We start from the raw sequence: 18,412 nt of genomic DNA, 5'->3' as shown, positions 1-18,412 counted from the left end.
AATAATTAATTAACTGAAATGAAAAGAGAGATGTTTATAGAAATTAGTAGGCTGAAATGTCATTTTAAAATGAAATGGTAGCAGAGAAATTATTATCTTTAACCTCCTAAGACCCGAACTCTTCCATTGCCTGCATTTTTTATTTCTCTTTGATATTTGGGCATATTGGGAGCTGATGAATGTAAAAACAAAGAATCACCAGATTTTTTTTAACTTAATTTTTGTTTCTAAGAAAAATGAGAACCACATATGAGGATATTTGTTTAAATTCCTGCTCTTTCCTGTAGAGCTGAAGCTAAGGCAGTCAAAAGAAGCTGAAACATGCAGGGGCAATACAGACAAACAGGAGGCAGTACCGACAGGAACTGAGCTCCAGCAGCTGAACAACAACAGCAACGCCAAGCCAAACGTAGAGGAAACGGTGAACATTATAACAAACAGGCTGAAGGAAAGACGGCAAGAGCTGGGCCTGCCCGACAGCATTAAGGTTGATTTTGCAGAATTGTTTGTACCATTAACACAAATATAGCAATACAAGTTTGGACGTTAGATGTTCTAAGAGTTTATTAGTTTTCACTACTCCCGTATGTACAGGAGATGTCCCCTTTCCAGATGAGTATGGAGAAGACCAGCATGCAGAAGTGTTTGTTGTACTTCGAGAGTCTTCACGGACGGCCGGTAAGACAAGCTTGGATGAATGCTCTTTGTTTTGATTCTTTTGAGAAGTAGTTTTATTTATTTTTATAAATATCTTTCTAGTCTGGTGAAAATCTATCTTAACGTTTTTCTTTCTTCATCTCTGTTGTCAGAGCACCAAGCAGGAGCGAACTTTGATGAAACCTTTCTACGATCGCTACCGTCTTCTCAAACAGCTGATTTCTTCCTCAGCCACAGTAAACATTACAACCATTGTGAGTCAACATTCAGTTGATTTTTTGTTTGTTGAAAGAGAGATAATACCAATGATGCTGAATTTTTAAGAAGAAAGGTTAAACTCAGACTACATCTGGCTGAATAGAACAGCTGCACAATAATATTATGAAACTTCTCTTTATAATATTAAGAGATATAAACAATAATAATGATTTATAGAAAGTCAGCTGGTTTTATCTATCCATCTCTTAACTTTCAGAACTGGACCATTGAAAATCGTTGGATTTACCTCTCTCTTTACCTTTCTCTTTCTTCTTTATCTGCACAGGAGGAAGAGGAGGGCTCTGATGAAGAGCATCCCAAACAGAGAAGCCCCAGGCAGCAGCCGCTGTGGTTAAAACCCTCCATGTGCGTGTCTTTAGAGGAGTTGCAGTGTCCGCCCTCCCTAGAAATGTCTGAATCGCCTCTGGTATCGCCGCTGGAAGAAGTGAAGGTTCTCCACCCGCAGATTATCACTATGGCAACACTACATGAAGCTTCCAGGTAAAAAAAAAAAAAAAAACCCGATTTGCTCAGTCATGTTTTAAAGAAAGATAAAGATGGTTCGCATTTGTTTTTCTTTGATCAGCTTGTCTTTAGTTGTGGTTTATTTATTTAAACACAATCCAGATGATATAAAAAGTTGATGAATTGGTTCTTTCTTAATGCAGACCAGAATTACTCGATCACCTCAGGCTGACTCGATCAGAAAAGCGGAGAGTTCACCAAGCGCTTCGAGAGTTTGAGGACCAATTCTATGCACAGACTGGCAGGTAACACACCATGAAGCACATACGTACGTAACACATCAAGAGTACTTGGCTTTTGAATTTTATTTTGTCTTTTACTAAACTTGGAACATTTGGTTTTCAACAATGCCTTGTGAAAAAAAAAAAAAAAGAAAGAAAGAAAAACATCCACAAAAGAAATTCCATTGTTATGGTACGACAGTGTAATGCACACTCATGTAACATTAATCCAGCACACAGAGCTCAGGAAAGACAGATGTTTGCTCTGAATTGTACACAGTACTGTACATGTTAGTCCTCCAAAGTTAATGCAGTAAGTCTTTTTTTTTTTTTTCTAATTACAATACACACTGTACAAAGCTATCTGAGTAAGGCAACATAGGGACCATCAACCAGTTATGGAAGCTGCTGCAAGTTGTTTGGAAACTACAAACTAAAGTTTGCTTTTCATTTGCATCTTCCATCCTCCGTATATCATTAACAGGGCATGTCAGAAGGAGGACCGTGGACCAATGGCGGAGGAGTACTGCCAGTATAAGAACCTTAAAGCGAAGCTCCGTCTACTGGAAGCCCTGCTTAGTAAACAACAGGACTCAACCAAGACAAGTTGAGTTACTCACAGTGGGACCTTTTTCTCTAACTTAACAGGACTCGATCATTTCTGAAATAAATCAGGTCGTGAAGCCGGTGGTTCTGGTCTTGTTTCATGCCATGCTCATTATGTAGATGCACTTTACATGAAGGAAAAAGTGATGGAAATTGGTGACAATCTAAAATGCGGGGTCACTGCAGTCCCAAGAAGACATCCCTTATTATTCATGACCCATCTTATTATAAACCTGATGTAGCAAGCTTATGTTATGTAGCACAAATCTATGTCAAGAATGAAGCGCTGTAATAACTTGATGTTAGTTACACTGGAGTCATTTTAAGATTATGTATTATATGGCACTTTTTGTTATTCACTTTTTCCCCCTTGCCAAAACACTATTTGACACCTGTGTCCAGGGTTAATGTGGAAAATGCATTTAAAAGTGCTGTGTTGGCAGAAACGCGTAAGCTTAAATGCAGTCAATGAGACAATCCTGCAGTGTTTGTGCATGTCCGTTTTTAGTCCTACATTGTGCTATGATATGTATTAAGAATTACATAGTTGAGCTATATTGTAACTTTTGAATTTGCGTGTTCACCTTGGAAAAATGTGAATTTTGGTGAACATCATAGTGCAAGTTATACAGTACCTGCTGTCGAATTTGTGTTTACCCCCATTTTTGCCTATATGAAGTTTATCCCCCCTAAATGCCGTTGTTGACAATGATCAGAGCTTTTAACATTGTGCACTTCTGGTTTATATAGTTTTCTATATATCTATATATAATATATGAATGTATCAATAAAAATAAATATTTTTTCACATTTATTCTAATAAACACAGTTTAAGGTTCCACTTTCTTTCTTTGCACTAACTACAACGAAATAAGAATGACTGTTGCAGAAAAGGTTGCTATGACAGAGGTACTGACAGCTTTCAAACTCATGCTGCACAGAACTGCATCATGCTTTTCTTTTTTCTTTTTTTTTTTTTAAAAACAAATAGTTCACTCTTGGTCATCAAAGACTCGGTGAATACACATTTCAGAGGCTGTTGCATTAGTACGGTTAAGATTCCACAGCGGTTTTATGTCTGGTTTTTAATACCTTTGGTATAAATCAAGATGACTATCGATGCTGCAGCCCTAGAAAATTGTAGTACCAGTCCATGCCACTAGGAGGAGGTAAAAACAATTTGTCAACTGTTCAATGACAATCAAACATCGTAAAAAATGACAATAAAATAAGACAATGTAATCAGAAAAAAGAAATTGTCCACACACACAGTGGGCAGTTAACAGTATATCTATAAGAGCAAGGCATAGGCCAATAAAGTATGGGACAACTGATTTGAGAAACAACAGGAAATTGAAATGAAGCAGCCCATGTTTGTTAGTACAGTTAAAGGGTTTTGTAAGTGTGACTTGCCGGATGAGTAGATGGATCTGTGTCGTCGGTGTCCCAGGTTTACATATTTCAGTCTGCTGACTCCTAAGATATCTTTATGTGTTTCTGTTTTCAACATTAGGATAACCCACCCTCAGATGAGTAGACAATGGTGCAGGTGTCAGAGTGGTGTACCTTCGTCTTTTTCTCCACTCTTCTTTGGGAATGATGGTCTTTTGAGAGTACAGAGCAGTGTCAGAGATATGTTGGTGTTAGCCTACTAAATCTGCTTCATGCATGTGTTGGTCTGCTTCATCAGTACATGTGGACTTCCTTTGTGTGAGTAGAGGTCAGTTACTCCCCCCCCCCTCCTACGCTCTTTTTCCTTTTAAACATTCTGCTGTTTCCCCTAGCGTCCCACGCTGATGTTGCAGGTCTTGCAGCTGGGATCCTTCTTGGCATTTACTGTGGAGAGACTCATCAGCTGGTGCCCACTGATCTCTGCCACTGTGCCCAAGGATAGGTCTACAGGCTCTGTGTAGATCACCTCCAAGATGACATCTTGGGCGTGGTGAAACACCAAACCACCATCACCCTCTTCAACCTGCTTGCAGGTAAGGAAACGGTTGTTGGTAATGTCGAGCAAAGGAAGCCTCTGCTTACAAAACTCATCACCCCTTGAGCCTTTCGGTGCTAGAACCAGAATCACATAGTGGTAGGCTGTATACATACAGTAGAAGTCTCCAAAGTACAGGTTGGTGTCAGGGTTGAAGAGCGCATCAGCCCGCACCTCAAAGCGATGGCGACCATACGGGGAATCCTGCGGGGGCTTGCCAGTGTTGAACTCTGTGTTGCAGCTGAAAAAGATGCCCTCCAGCTTACCACTGATGGGAGAGCCATGGCTGCCACTGTTGTCTTTAATAGAGGGCAGCATCCGGTTTTCTTGTGCCTCCCTGAAGTTTGCAAACAAAGGAATGAAATCTGTTTTATTCTGTTTTTGCATTTCTCTGGCAATCAAAGTAGTTTTTGTAAATACTGGAGAGAGTGGCACCAGGTTTTAATTTGGAAATGAAAGAGCAATTTTCTGGAATTTGTAACACATGGGAAATAAACTGAATGCGTAAGATGCAAAACATCTTGAATACTGAGCCTCATAATACAAAAAGTTTTATAGTAATCACATTTAGCTTAGTCCAGTTTGTGTCATTGGAATCCCGGGGGTGAAAATATTCCAATGAGCTGTTTGGTTTTTTTCATTATGACAAACTGCTATAAAACAAAAGCAGCTTTCAGATTAACAACTGAACATTCAAAGCATCTGTGGCAGCTGCGTACACTTTCTTCTCCACAGAGGGAATCTGAGCAGCAAAGTCCCAATAATGGAACCGTAATTATTACGGCAATTCATACAGCTATCACTCCAGAGGTTCTTATTATATCCATATTTCAAGCTTTGTCATGGGCTTTATGGACTATTCAGCTCCAACCACAAGTGTTAAGAGCCTCATGTGAGCGGTACTGTCAGTACTCTTACTCGCCACATGATGACGCAGTTTAACAGGCGCACGGTACACTGTAGCAGCTACAACTCAGCAAAAGGGAGATGACTATCCAGATGACATCATGCTGTGTAGCACCAACAAAAGACTGCCCACAAGCTGTGGCTTTAGTACAGAGACTGTGCTTTGTTAAGCTGTGAGCATTACCTCTGAGGGACAGGGTGATAGGAGAGAAAACAGTCACTCCGTTAAAAGGAGGAGAAAAGAGGCCAAAAGTGGAAGAAAATTCACTCACATGAAACGAGATAAAAATCAGTTCACTCTAGCTGCACAATGCTTCAGTAAACAGTAGTAGACCACTCCAGAGATATCCCTTCTTTTCCTGTCATACTCGTGTTATTTTTGTTTTTCTTTTGACTACATTCCCGAACAACTGCCAGCTATTGTCTGTCAGCTACATGGAGCTTTCAAACAAATCAAAGTGTAGAAGAAAGACCTGGCTTTTCGTTTGATGTGCATGCGTAGCATTGTTTACTGGGGGGAAAAATGGCTGGCTGCTCGAGTACTTATTTCTGCAGATTCATGAAACCAATGCAGCTGAATCTGGTTTTGTTTTGCTTTAGCAGCTGAAGAGCAACACATTTTTCTGATACCATGTTACCCACATGCTTGTAAACTGTATTGTATAAAACATGACCAGAAAGGAGTGAGCCGGAGAAGTTTGCTAGAAATGTGTGTTGCAGTGAGCCATGCAAGTTGGCAGATGTGTTAACCCAACAATATAACAGCCAACTCTTTAGATACAGAATGACATGGAAGCTCAGTTAGGTCCAGGCTTTAACTTCTTTCTTTGTAATGTAATAAAGAAGAAAATCATAAAGTTATGCCCACCTGGCATGATCAAAGTACTCTTTATTCTGGTTTCTGTAGAAGACAGAGAAAGGCAGCATCCGCCCAGCAATGACCTCCGCCTTCTCCAGCAGCTGGTTTAGATGCACTGTGGAGTAATCTGGAGAAAGAAACATTTTTGTAAAAATGATTTCTACAAAAGCAGATTAGAAATCTGTATACATGCTATCAGCATTTTGTCATTAATGCCATTAGTATTAGTAAATGTAAACATTAAAAAAACAAAACGAGACCCACTAGAAGCACCGGTTAGGATGAAATATGAACCATGCATTAAGGATCCTGGCATTTTTCCATCTTTAACTTTTCCATTTAGATATGACTCAGCATGAAGCCCAAAAACATTTTCGATAAATGGATGTACTCAACGGGGAGTGGACTTTCTCCAAAGCATATAAAAAAAATCATGAATGCATTTTCCCCATGGCTATTTTCCCACAGGCACCAAACACATCACCACAGGTAACCGGTTAAAATTCTCAGTACCTTGAATGAAAATGAAAGAAGACATCCGCTTTATCCTGACACTGTAAATGTTTAATGTCAAAAAGGCTGACTTTTATATAGATTGATGGAGCACAAAGCCGCAGCTTTCTACGTGCAGAGGAAAAATGCATTTGACATCGAACTTGTCAAAACACATGTTCGACTGGTTTTGGTGACAGGACGTGCATCTCGTGCCGGGCTCAACAGCTTCATTTAGCATTCTCCTTCTTCAGCTTCTTACTGTGACACAGCTCACACTCTTCACTTGCCTGTCATTCTTCTTCAGATTTAAACTGCCTCTCCTCATCTATTTTATTTGATTGTATAGCTGTTCTACAGGCACTGATAGTCCACCTGTTTGGTCCAGACTGAAATATTTCAGCTGTTAGATAGATTGTCCTAAAATAATGTCTTGATATTACAGTTGCCAGAAGATAAAGCTTACTAATTTTAGTAATTCTATTAATTTTTTAAGATTGGATTTTTGATGGACTTTACAGAATGTTATGTTTTATATTTTCCCATCATCAGGTTATAATATCTCTTTGTCCAATACTTTGATTACATATACTAAACTGGTTATGGACAAATCAAGTGTGTGATCATGAATAAGTTGTATAGTTTTAATGTTTTATTTGGGAATAGAATGGTGTGTATGTGTGAGTTTGGTGATGGAGTTTTTATTATGAATGAATTATGAATTTTTTATGAATTATGTCTATTTTTTTATGTTTTATGGACAACAGATGGAAATTAGCCCTTGGCTTTAATCTGATATGTTTACATTCATGTAATTTTTTTTTTTACATGTATGTTCATTAACATGCACTGTCCTAAATAAAATAAAAACAAATAAATAAAAATAAACTAAAACTACACTAAGAATGAAAACTAGAAGTGAAAACACATTTTAGTTAAATAAAAAATAAAAACTAGAAAAAACTAAAAACTTTTGAAAAAAATGTAAACTAACAATTTTGTGAACTTTGACAACTAATTAAAGTAAAATAAAAATGCAGAGGAAATTAGGTCTAGTGCCCTACTTTTTTAGTAAGTATTATTTTAGTATGGATTAAAAACAAAAAGTCACAAGGAGATAAAAATAAAGACTAATTAGAAAATAAAAAAACTATAATAAATAACTCTGCTCTGCTATCATGAGTGTTGACGCTCAAGTTATTTGGCACTTCAAAGTGTAGAGAAAGTGAGATGCAACAATCACCCTAAACTGGAATTGGACATCATTAACCCCAGTGATGTCCCTCCTCATCCACCCATGCCATACCTCCCTTCCCCCATCCTGGTCCCCAGACAATGACGTTGAACTCCGAGACCTCTGCATCAGGAGATAAACAGCACAGCTCCTCTCAGCCCTTCTTTGTTATAATCCTTTCCTTCCACTCCGTATATTAGCTTCCCTCTTACCTTCTCCCTCATTAATGCTCTAGCCTTTACTCCATTGTACTCTTCTCTCTTCCATTATCGTTCTCTATAATTAACTCAGGCTCACCCAAAATTAAAGCCAAGACTGATGTCACATATCCTAGAAGTGCATGCATTCATCAAAGCACCATATTCCTCACCAGCAGTGCAGAATTCAATAATTTCGCTCCACTCAGACACGGAGTAGTCCCCATCAGCCTGTTTTGATGCAGTCTGGACAGCCACTGTGTACTCTGTGCGTGGGCTCAGGAACCAGTGGCCCCGGACCGTCATGGGCAGGGGTACTGCCTTGGCCACCAGTTTGGTAGGAACATCCTGGAGGGATGGAAGGAGTAAAAGAGGACAGAGTGGAATGGAAAAAGTGAGTGAGTGTTGGCAGGAAGGAATTAGTCAGAAAGAAACTCCTTATAAAGACACTTGTAGCCACACACATAGATATATTACCCTATGTTACTGGCTGCAGGTAGCAGCCACGGCTTCTCATTTGTGTAAATGTAAACTATACACTTCACCCCCAACAACAACCCCCCACAACCCAAAAATCGGTGGGCCATAGCAGCTCATTGATTGGACCAAGAGCCCCTGCCTAGCAACAGAGTCAGCCCATCAACCCACCGACACTGCTCCTGCGCCAAAATCAAAACATTAGTATGGGGTCGCCTGCTACTCCAGAGCAGAAAGGAGAAACACTCAGTGACACAGCCCCAGCAGTGTGAGGAGGCTGATGACACAAGTCGGTAAGATTATCAAACCAGACTCTTGACTGCGTCGCGAACGAGCTGGCAGAGAAGGCTGTGAGAGCGGTACTAGCCTTTCAGAGCTCAAAGTGACAGCTGACCGTGGATTCTTTGAACAAAACCACCTTGAAATGAGTTCATCTTGCCTCAAGCATGAAAAGGTAAGGTCGTCTTGAGGTAAAACAGTGTCAACACTAATCATTTCTGTTTACAAAGATCAATAATTAGCATTACACTAGATGTTTAGAGCACGGCAACATCTATCTAAAGCACTACTGACAGTATGATAATTAAGGTGAAAAGCTCATTCTTCTGTCAGAAGTAGAAGAAATGTAGAATTAACTGAAGTTTCATCAAAAACATCAAATTGAGCAGAGTTTTTTTTCTAAGCCACAGGTTTCTCAGAAAATTTGAATTTAATACTATAATTTAATTAACTGTTCATAAAATATGAATAGATTTAGGTTTATGGCAGATTATAGAGTATAATTATTAAACAAGAATAATAATGGAAATGTACAGCAGTGGTTTAATATATTTTAATAACTGTTGTGCAAAGTATTGCCTGTATTCATGCAGAACTATACAGCTGTTGCTTTCCTTTGTGCTGGCAAAAATATGAATATACTGCTTTTGTGCAACATGTGTAACAGCTGTCTTATATTGCTCATAGTTGCTGTTGCACACCTCTGGCCCGGAGACCTGCTTTTAAAAAAGGATTCAACCGAAAGGAAACGATTAGCTGGTTAAATAATAAAATGTAAAATTGCTTTTTTTAAAATCATTTGGTTAAAGATACTCTCTTTGCTCTCTTCTCTTTCCCCCTCATCCCTCAGCCGGTCGTAGCAGATGGCTGTGCTGTGCCTGGAGTTTTTCCCTTTCTGCTGAAATTCAATATTTGCTGCCTTTGCTATAACAATAGCACTGAAATCTTTAAATGGTATTTATGCGCCTCCCTTACTTGAGCATTACCTTGTGTTTGAACTTGTTTGAGTTTTTGTTCTCCTTCTTGTTCAGGTCAATGAAATAGTGCGTGATGCGCTCCTTGCTGCGTGCCTCCATGTCCCAGCAGATCTTGAAAGAGTCACAGGTGATGTTGCTAATCTTGATGTTCTGAGGAACTGGGAGCTCCTCCATCTCAGAGATGCTGCCGTCCTGGGATTTACTTCCTGCACAGTCCAGGAGAGGAAAAAAAAGACACCATAATGAAACGATGTGGTTCAAATTTAGTCTAGAAATCCTCTGAATAAACATCAGGTTCTGGTTTACATTTTATACAATAATAGTTGTGTCTCCTAGCACTTAAATTATTTGATGATCTATGTCTGAAGACACATTGACCAGTGACAAATCATCATTATAACCGCATCAAGTCATCAGTACACCTTTAAACCTAACTTACTCCCGCTATACCTAAACATATAGCAGGAATTATTCCACTGGCAGCACACTGGGTAATATAGCCACCATGTCACAGTCACACACAAAAACCTGCTGCGTTACTGACTGCCATATACAGTGTGTTTCCATGGCAACACATCAGTCCCTCTACACATGTACACCTATCAGCTCTCCAGAACATATGCGCCATTAAATATTTTAAATGCTTGAATCCCCTCTCGTCTTGGCACAGATTGGTCTGTTTATGATCAGTTTTAAGGATAAAACACAGCTGTCACAGTGCAGGCCCTGCACATAAGCCCAGAACCATAACATTTAAAATGCCACTGAATGTCAGAGGAGCTTTTTTCTTTCCTCTTTCTTCTTTAACGGAGGCCCATTATGTCAATTTCCAAATCTATGTTTGTTATCTTGTGCACTATTAGACTCACTTTACATGACTAAAAGCGATCCTTAAATATCTTATTTATCCATCTTTGTTTTTCTGACTGGCTGCCCCTTTGGAAACAAAAGATTCCAGCAGGTGGGTGTGGCTTCTGTGCTCTGGGAAATAAGGAAAATGCAATTCTGGTTTAAGCTACATGCTACATTTTCATACCCAGTACCTAGTGTATTTGACTAAGACAAAAAGCTTCCATTGCTCTCATTCAAAGAAATGAATAAATCTCAATTTTATCTGAGCTGCATAGATGTCACGCACTATAGGCCACTGTAACATGTAGCAAAGGCTTTCTACCCAAAGTGCACAGAGAGGCTAATGAAATGTCAAAACCGGGTTGAATAAGAGCTTTGTAAGATTAGGATGAATATAGACTTTGCGTCACACTATGGGACGCCCACTTGGCACGGCAACAATGTGTTTTCTGTGTATGCTCTGGGGTCTAAACAAGAGTGAGTAAAATTCAAGAATGCGGTGTTTGGGAGTGATTCGAAACATGGTTGGATTCAATACAGTGTCAACAATGGCAGAACCAGTGAAGCATAAAAAACTATCTCTGTTCATCAAATGAGAGGGAGCGAGATAAAAGACTAATCCTATAATTGGTAGTGTGGACACTCCTGCCTCACCTCCATACAACACTAGCAGTAGAGCATCGGTAGACTGATTCATTTTAAGAACCTTTTTTACCTTCTAAAATCATGACTTCTGACCAATTTAGAAAAAAAAAAATCCATTAGGAGGCACATTTATGTCCTTCATCACCACATTAAATCACACCAGACCAGACCCCCTACTTACTTTTGTCCTAATCACTAGTTTCTAATCACAACTAGCTGATTACCATCATCTTCGATTTAAAAAGACCTCCTGTTACACACTTGGGCAAAACTGTTGCTCATTTTAATTAAAACGTAACACATGTTGTGGACTTTAGTGCAAGGACCTTTGCATGACTAAGTTATTGCATTTGGACATAACATTTATTATCTCTACCAACATGTCATGACCCGGACTTTTTTGGGACCTATGGGAAAAGGATCCTGCATATGTAAATATGTAAAGATACCAGATGTTAAATCATAACCCGATCCAGCATGACTGACTGTACGATCATGCTTGGCCCTACTGCGCTTCTTTGATTTGTGAAACCACCTCATCCTATTGCTTTTAAAGTCCATCTCATTATACTTAAACACACTGAGCTGATAGGTTTGGCTCAGACCAGACAGAGAGAGTGAACGGAAGACGTGACGACGCGGACCTTTGACAGAAAACGCTCCACCGAGTCAGCACAGAGCAGACAGTGATGTAAGCACATGAAGCTTACATAAAGTCCCACCTGAGACTTTGTTTGCTGACCTTTAACAGATTCAAGAAAACTACCAGGCCTGTTGTCATTCTCTGACATTCATGTCAGCAAAAGATGAAATATACCCCAAAGGAAGTGAAACAATGGCAAGGATTTCTTATAGATTTTCAAATGTAAAATGAAGCCTGCTTATAAAAATACTGTGCAAATAAACAATTCTCTAATTCTGGCCACCTTCAGTATACAACTGTAAACATTAACCGACATCAAACATCAAAGATGGAAAACCTGCTAGCTCACTCGCTGTGTTGTGCGGAGTAGGTTGCTTGTCCTCTGCTCCCTAAATTGTTAATGTCAACATTGATGTTTTCACTAAAAACTAGACCCCATGCAGGTCTTTGCCCTCCCATCTCTCTGCAACTCCACAATACTCATTTACCTCGTTTACTCTAATGCTCTCCTAATTAACCTGCAGATGAAGAGCATTACACTGAGGCAGTGAAGCTTTCCAAATGCAGTCAGAAATCACCTACAGAACACTATTGAGGCAACTCAGTCACAGTAAAGGTTGTGCTATTAGGGAAAACAAGCTCTGAAAGCTGAAGGGAAAAGGAAATGGTACTAATGTGAAGAGCTATAGACATATATACAGACAATTGACAGGTTAAAAGGAGAAAGAGGTGAAGTTTGGCTTTGAATTGGTTAGGTTGAAGAGTGACGTGTGCAAAATATACAAAAACAAAAAAACCCAAAAGAGGCTAAAATGAATAAATGATATCTAACTGATACCAGCTAATCTAGCTAATCTTGTGTTCACCAGCTTTGTCAGAGCCAGTGTTAAGCTCAGGTCTGAATCCTCTGGGGCTGCAAGAGCACAAGACGAATGATGAAGAACACCAAACGGGATGAAGGTCAGGCGGTAAGGGAGAAAGCAGAACCTTTCATGGCTTTGCTCAGGAAGACTAAAACCTCCCTCCTTTTTAAATTAACGTGCTATGTTTGACGCCAGTGTTCATTTTGCTGAATCATAATTTTTAACACAATATACTGTAATAAGCCGCTGTTATTTTCTGTCGATTTACTCCATTTCCTTATGCTGTTTATTAGGAGGGGGCGAAATTTTGCTTGATCTTTATCAAGCAAGACAAGAGTCTGTTTTGGAGCAAATGCTTGAGAGCTTATGAGCACAGATTACTCATGCTGTGCACATATGCACCGGGAGTTCAAAATAACATGCAAGATCTGTAGATGCACAGCAGAGCACCAAAGAGCAGGCCACGGAAATATCGGCCCTATAGAAAAAACAAAAACAATCTTAAAAGATGAAAAGCCTCAGACGAGTTTAAGAAATGGACCATATTGGTTATTGCCCTTTTACTGTGCAAACAGTCTAACGCCACAGGGAAAAGCAATAGTGCAGAAGGATCAATATAAATCTTGTTAACATGCATACATGGAGCCATCCTAATGGCTCTTTATGGTGGGATTTGTTCCAGTCACACCTGCCTCCAAATTATAAATTACTTGTTGGCACTCTTTACCAGCAAGAGGAAAGTGATTTGATTTCCATTTAGACCATTTAAGCAATGTAAATGAACTCTCTTGGTGGTTGGAGTTTCCATGATGTGAGACTACATTATGCTTCCATTTGAAACTTCTTGAATTCAAAACAAATAAACTTTCAATCAAGTTTAATGATAAAAAAAACAACAACACATTTCTGAGCACTGTATGTCGGATTATTGTTTCTGAGTGCACAAGTAGGTACTCAGACAGACAAGCCTCCTACATTTTAAGTTGCAGTGCTCGATGTAAAATTGATCTGCAGACATGAGCAACACAACAGACACTAGGCATAGATGCTTGCAAAAAAAAAGAAAAGAAAAAAAAATCACGCCTTTGTTCTTCTCAATGCACAGGCTAGACCGGGACAGAGATCATGCTGGGAGTGAGAGAAGCCGCCAACGGAAAAACATCTTTCTCTCAGAGTGAGTTAAACAATGCCCCGTTCATCAGGTTACGCAGTCTATGTTCCACCTTTTAGACATCAGTAAGCCCCCGAACACCAAACAAAGATGAGTAACGATAATTTAATAATGCAGTCTTTAGTTAAGTAGGTTCAAAATCAACAAAATCAATACAGAGGGGTTTTTTAAAGACTTTTCAGAGACCAGAATGAATCATCAGTGCTCATTTGCACAAAATATGAATCTCCAAATCTCAGACTTGTGTTTTTTTACATTTCATGTTTTGAGTTTCTGCAGCGAGGGATTTTTGTATACCAGCAGTGAAAAAAGAAAGAAAAATAAGCAAGTTTGCAGTGGCTTTTCAAGGTCAGACGCCACTGTTATCAATGATGCTTTGAAGCATCTCGTAGAGCGGTCAAGTGCAAGTGAATATGTTACACGGTCAATAAGTGACTGCATAATATGTACCTCCAACTCTTGCCAGCACAGTCATGAGACACAACTGCTCACAGTGAACACAGCCAAACTAAAATGCCAGCTTACTCAGATGACGCTGTATGACATAAGGCAGACCTGCTGTTGTATCATGTTGATACATACTGGATAGGCTTTTCCGTGTGTCCACAGAGTATTTTTTAATCACAGGAGTCTATAGCCATTTTCGCAGATGTGAATGACTGGAGCCACGCACCAAAATTAATTTAAATGGATGGCTGCACCGTTCGAGTGAGTGTGTGTAGGAGAAAAGGCCATAGAGAAATGGCTCTGCAGAAGTGTTTTGGATAGAAATTGTTAGTGGATGTAGCTGTGATTCCAAGAATATGTCTGTATGACCACAAGGAGCATCGCTACTTTCACTCATTGACTCCAGCCCTGCTCGACTGTGACACAGCATGTTTGAGCTAATAAAAAATGAACATAATGAAACTTTATATCTTTGTTCCTATTTTCAATTGATCATTTTAGCATTCTGAAATTTACTGTTAGCAGTAAACACGTGACTGGTGATAATGTCAGTAATTTCAAAAAGGGTTTGTCAGCTGTTGGAATAAGAAAAAAAATTCAGTTGATTGAGCTAGAAAAAAAAAAGAAATTGCTTGATTTAGGAGGACAACAGCTATCTTTATAAAGACTTTCAGTCCTTCACTGCCAGCTTGATCTCAGAACAATTTCATGATGTTCTCAGGTCCACTGTCAAGGGATTAAAAATGCATCCATGTATTGACTTATCAGTGCACCTGTCCATTCTGGAAATGCGCATGCTAGTATGTTACCGCTGTTTCAGAGAGATTTCAAAGAGCACAGTCACACTGCTTAGTTGCATTAATAGCAGCCATCCATCATGGCAACTTCATCACATCAGCGGGTACGGCACAAAGGCCATGTGAGACATGCAGCGTGGATTTGATTACGTTCTGCAAATGCGTATTAACTGTGGATATAAAATCAAAATGGTGGTCCTTGTCAGCCTTACAGGGGTTGGTGACAAATTTATCCAGCACAGCATCGGGGGAGCGATCCATAGACTATGGAGAACACCAGCAGACAAACTCTGCTCACATGAGCTGATGCTGTGACTTGTACTACTCTTCATTCTCAGCAAAACTTGCCCCACACCCACCTACTCATGTCACAGCCCCATCACTAAACTGAACCATTAACACCCCGTCTAAAACTGGACACACAGAAACGACTTGTGTCCGACCATTCCTTTTGTGCACTGAAATTCCCAAACAGTCTTCACTGTGTTGGAGAGTGCCCTTTCCCACAGACAGTAAGCCTACTGAAGCTATATGCACCCATCTGCTGGGTCAGCATAGGCATAGAAGCCTCTCATCTGATAATAAAATATTAATGATTTGGAAGATAAATTTAGAAAGCTGTGGAACAGTGAAATGAATGCGGACCTTGAGAAAAATGTACGCATTGATTGGATAAGATAACAATCCATTTCCAGGAAAGGTAAGAGCGAGTGATCCAGTCTTTTAGAAAGGGTGTGGCTGGGACAGTGCAAACTATATAATATAATATAATATAATATAATATAATATAATATAATATAATATAATATAATATAATATAATATAATATAATATAATATAATATAATATAATATAATATGAGGCTCAGGTGATAAAATTCAGAGACTGGGAAAAATCTACAAACCATTCTTAAAAAAGAAAGAAAGTTATCCAAACAAGCTGAAATCTGTAGTTTTACAGATGTGCTCCACCTTAATGTGGCAACACTAAATATTTATGGGAGTATGAAGATAATCTGCACAAAAATCCATACATAAATTGTTTTTTCCTAATCTCTTCATGAAGTTCAAGTTTTGTCCACAGTACTCGGGGCGTTTGTTCCTATCAGACACATTATAAACAGTTTCAACTAACCCATTGACAATACTTGTACAAGAACAACTACTTGTCCTGAAGAATTCGCACAGAAGGTGGACATTGTCACTGTGTTGCTTCATAAACAGAGTATGTGGGTGTCTCAAGGACACACACAGATAATATTTACACTGAGTAGCCTTCTTGGAAACTAAGAAAGTGGCTGTTTTGGCTCAGCAGTAAACCTGCAGCACAGAAAGCACAAAGGCTAGCACAGTGATCATTTGAAACGGGCAGCATCGCGTATATACCGTTTAGAATCAGCTCTAAGGGGTATACACTCTGGCAGCTAAAAGATTTTACAGTGACCGAGGAGACTTAATAAAGATACATCACTGACACCTTGGATGCCCTAACCAGCCTGTGTACACATACAAATCAATCTGGCATAGAAACTTATGAAGAAAAAAAATGAACCCAATTACACAATGAAAAGGTGTGATCATATTTCATGTGAATTAATTTCCAATCTTAATTAAGAGGCACCTCTGTGAGCAGGAGTCTTGACGCAGATGTGGAATTAGCGCTGTGTAATTGCACTGATGGGTGTGTAGGGCTGCACCGCCTGAGAACACATGTGGGTGCAGCCATGTTTCTGCCTCTCATTCTCTCCTGATGATGACTTGCCTTTTTTCTTTCCCCACCATTCAATTCGCGTCGGGGTTAAGCCTCTTCGTGCAGCTACTTGTCAATTTTCGCATTACAAGCCTGGTTTATGAAGCCTCGTTTTCTATGATGGGAATAGTTTCAGCTCTTCGTTTAATGATAAATATTCGGAAAACTTTTGATTCGAAGAAGTGAGCCACAGACAACACACAGCGCGGGCGCAGCTGGAAGACTTGATGAATTATAAACGTGAGCGCAGGGGAGACTTTTATGGGAACTGGGGGTGGGATAGCAACTAAAGAGCGTCTCGTTTGTAATTATAAAATTTGCAGGATGACATGCAGTAAGTGAGCATACATGGGAAAAGGCAGCTCCTTTGGAAGATGGAAGAGAATTAGCGATTAAAGGCGGGGTGGCAGCCGGCCTCTGTCCATGTCTGTGGTGCTGAAATCAAGACACTCATCATTTAGACTAAGATTCCTGCCTCCAAGTTAAGCAGTACACATTCATTTTGAGCCAAGACCTTATTGCCACTGTAAAGACGCTCAGCTATTCCGAGCACGCACAAGCGCACCATCCATTCATCCATCCGAGGAACCAGCGGAGCCAGCTGCCCCTATTACTGCCACACAATAAGGGTACATACAGCACGCAGAGACAAACACTGACAAACTGACTGCATGCCTGCAGCGACTCCGAAACTAACAAAGCGGCCTAATGCACTGGCGTTATGCGGAGATATGTCAGCACCCCAGTGAGAAGCAGACAATCCCCCCTTACCATCTCGTTCGCATAACTGTATGGCGTCCAAGCTTAGGTCCTTGATCATCCCCTCGCAGGGACTTAATGGACTGCTGATGTTGTGCGCCAAACCTGGTACCTCCATCTCTGCAGAAGAGCCTGGATGATGTTAGTAGTTTAAATTTCGTCCACGGGTTTTGCACAGCAGAAGGCGTCCGTCCGCGGTCGTTAAGGGGTGGGAAAAGAAAGAGAAAGAGAGACTGGTGTCCAGTCAGTCGCTCGCAGCTCTCCTCTGTCTCTCTGGGGTGGTGCGGCTATTGGCGCGTCAGCGGAATCGTCACGGGCGCGAGCAGCACACGCCGCCAGTTGCAAAATGAGGCATGGCAGCTTTTGCGGGGATCCGTGAACGTATATCACTGTATGTATTTATCTTGTTTCACACGCTGCCAAAAGCAGAAGAAGCTTCTGAGCCTTCAGAGCCACAAGTGTGCGCGCGCCCGTCCTGTATGTTACGCCGCCGCGGGACAGTTGAGCATGAATAGTTCAGCAGATTAGCGCAGAGACGTTCTGGAAATACAATGGCTTCTTATGTAACCAGATTAGCTCGGCGTTCCTTTTCCACGTTAGGTCCCTCATCTAAACGGTCCACGCGCTCCCGTTCGTCCCCATTTCACGTTTAACGTCATCCCCAACGAGGCTCTCACATGTCCTTATTTGGTGAGGTGTAGTCCCCTTTTTGTGCAGGAGCGCAGGTGCAAGTGGTCCAGGCGGTAATGAGCAGTGGGACGACTCTGACATGCTGCAGGACATAACGAATGACCAGGCTTACCTCTGCTTT

General features: G+C 40.3%; 2 protein-coding genes across 4 annotated transcripts in view; one reads left to right on the top strand and one right to left on the bottom strand.

The window, feature by feature from the left end:
- LOC146560925 (protein FAM13A-like) overlaps nt 1–2,344 on the top strand; it is an 18,841-nt gene extending 16,497 nt beyond the window's left edge. For all 3 annotated transcript variants that reach the window (XM_085296521.1, XM_085296519.1, XM_085296518.1), the window contains 6 exons: nt 288–487; nt 595–678; nt 810–911; nt 1,202–1,416; nt 1,584–1,685; nt 2,146–2,344. In XM_085296521.1, the coding sequence (XP_085152647.1) occupies nt 288–487; nt 595–678; nt 810–911; nt 1,202–1,416; nt 1,584–1,685; nt 2,146–2,272 (830 nt within the window). In that variant the 3' untranslated portion in view covers nt 2,273–2,344. The remainder of the gene's footprint in view (nt 1–287; nt 488–594; nt 679–809; nt 912–1,201; nt 1,417–1,583; nt 1,686–2,145) is intronic.
- On the bottom strand, nt 1,728–18,412 carry LOC146560924 (phytanoyl-CoA hydroxylase-interacting protein-like). The gene is made up of 5 exons (XM_085296522.1): nt 17,614–18,412; nt 9,685–9,881; nt 8,116–8,290; nt 6,029–6,146; nt 1,728–4,591 (listed from the first exon to the last, which is right to left on the bottom strand). Exons 1-5 carry the CDS (start codon nt 17,717–17,719, stop codon nt 4,048–4,050), a joined length of 1,140 nt encoding a protein of 379 aa, XP_085152648.1. The 5' UTR covers nt 17,720–18,412; the 3' UTR covers nt 1,728–4,047.

This window comes from Mchenga conophoros, linkage group LG13, assembly GCF_057382185.1.
Source record: "Mchenga conophoros isolate Kocher_MC1m ecotype Shallow Benthic linkage group LG13, M_conophoros_male_GT1.1, whole genome shotgun sequence".
Lineage (NCBI taxonomy): Eukaryota > Metazoa > Chordata > Actinopteri > Cichliformes > Cichlidae > Mchenga > Mchenga conophoros.
The sequence above is the reverse complement of the archived record's forward strand: the minus strand, read 5'-3'. Positions and strand labels throughout refer to the sequence as shown.

Excerpts from the sequence above, each read along its gene's own strand:
- LOC146560924 (XM_085296522.1), bottom strand. The coding sequence starts at position 17,719 with ATGGAGGTACCAGGTTTGGCGCACAACATCAGCAGTCCATTAAGTCCC. Across the intron at positions 6,147-8,115 it reads TATTGAATTCTGCACTGCTG|ATTACTCCACAGTGCATCTA; the intron begins GTGAGGAATATG and ends TTCTTTCTCCAG. Across the intron at positions 4,592-6,028 it reads GAGTACTTTGATCATGCCAG|GGAGGCACAAGAAAACCGGA; the intron begins GTGGGCATAACT and ends TGCAAACTTCAG.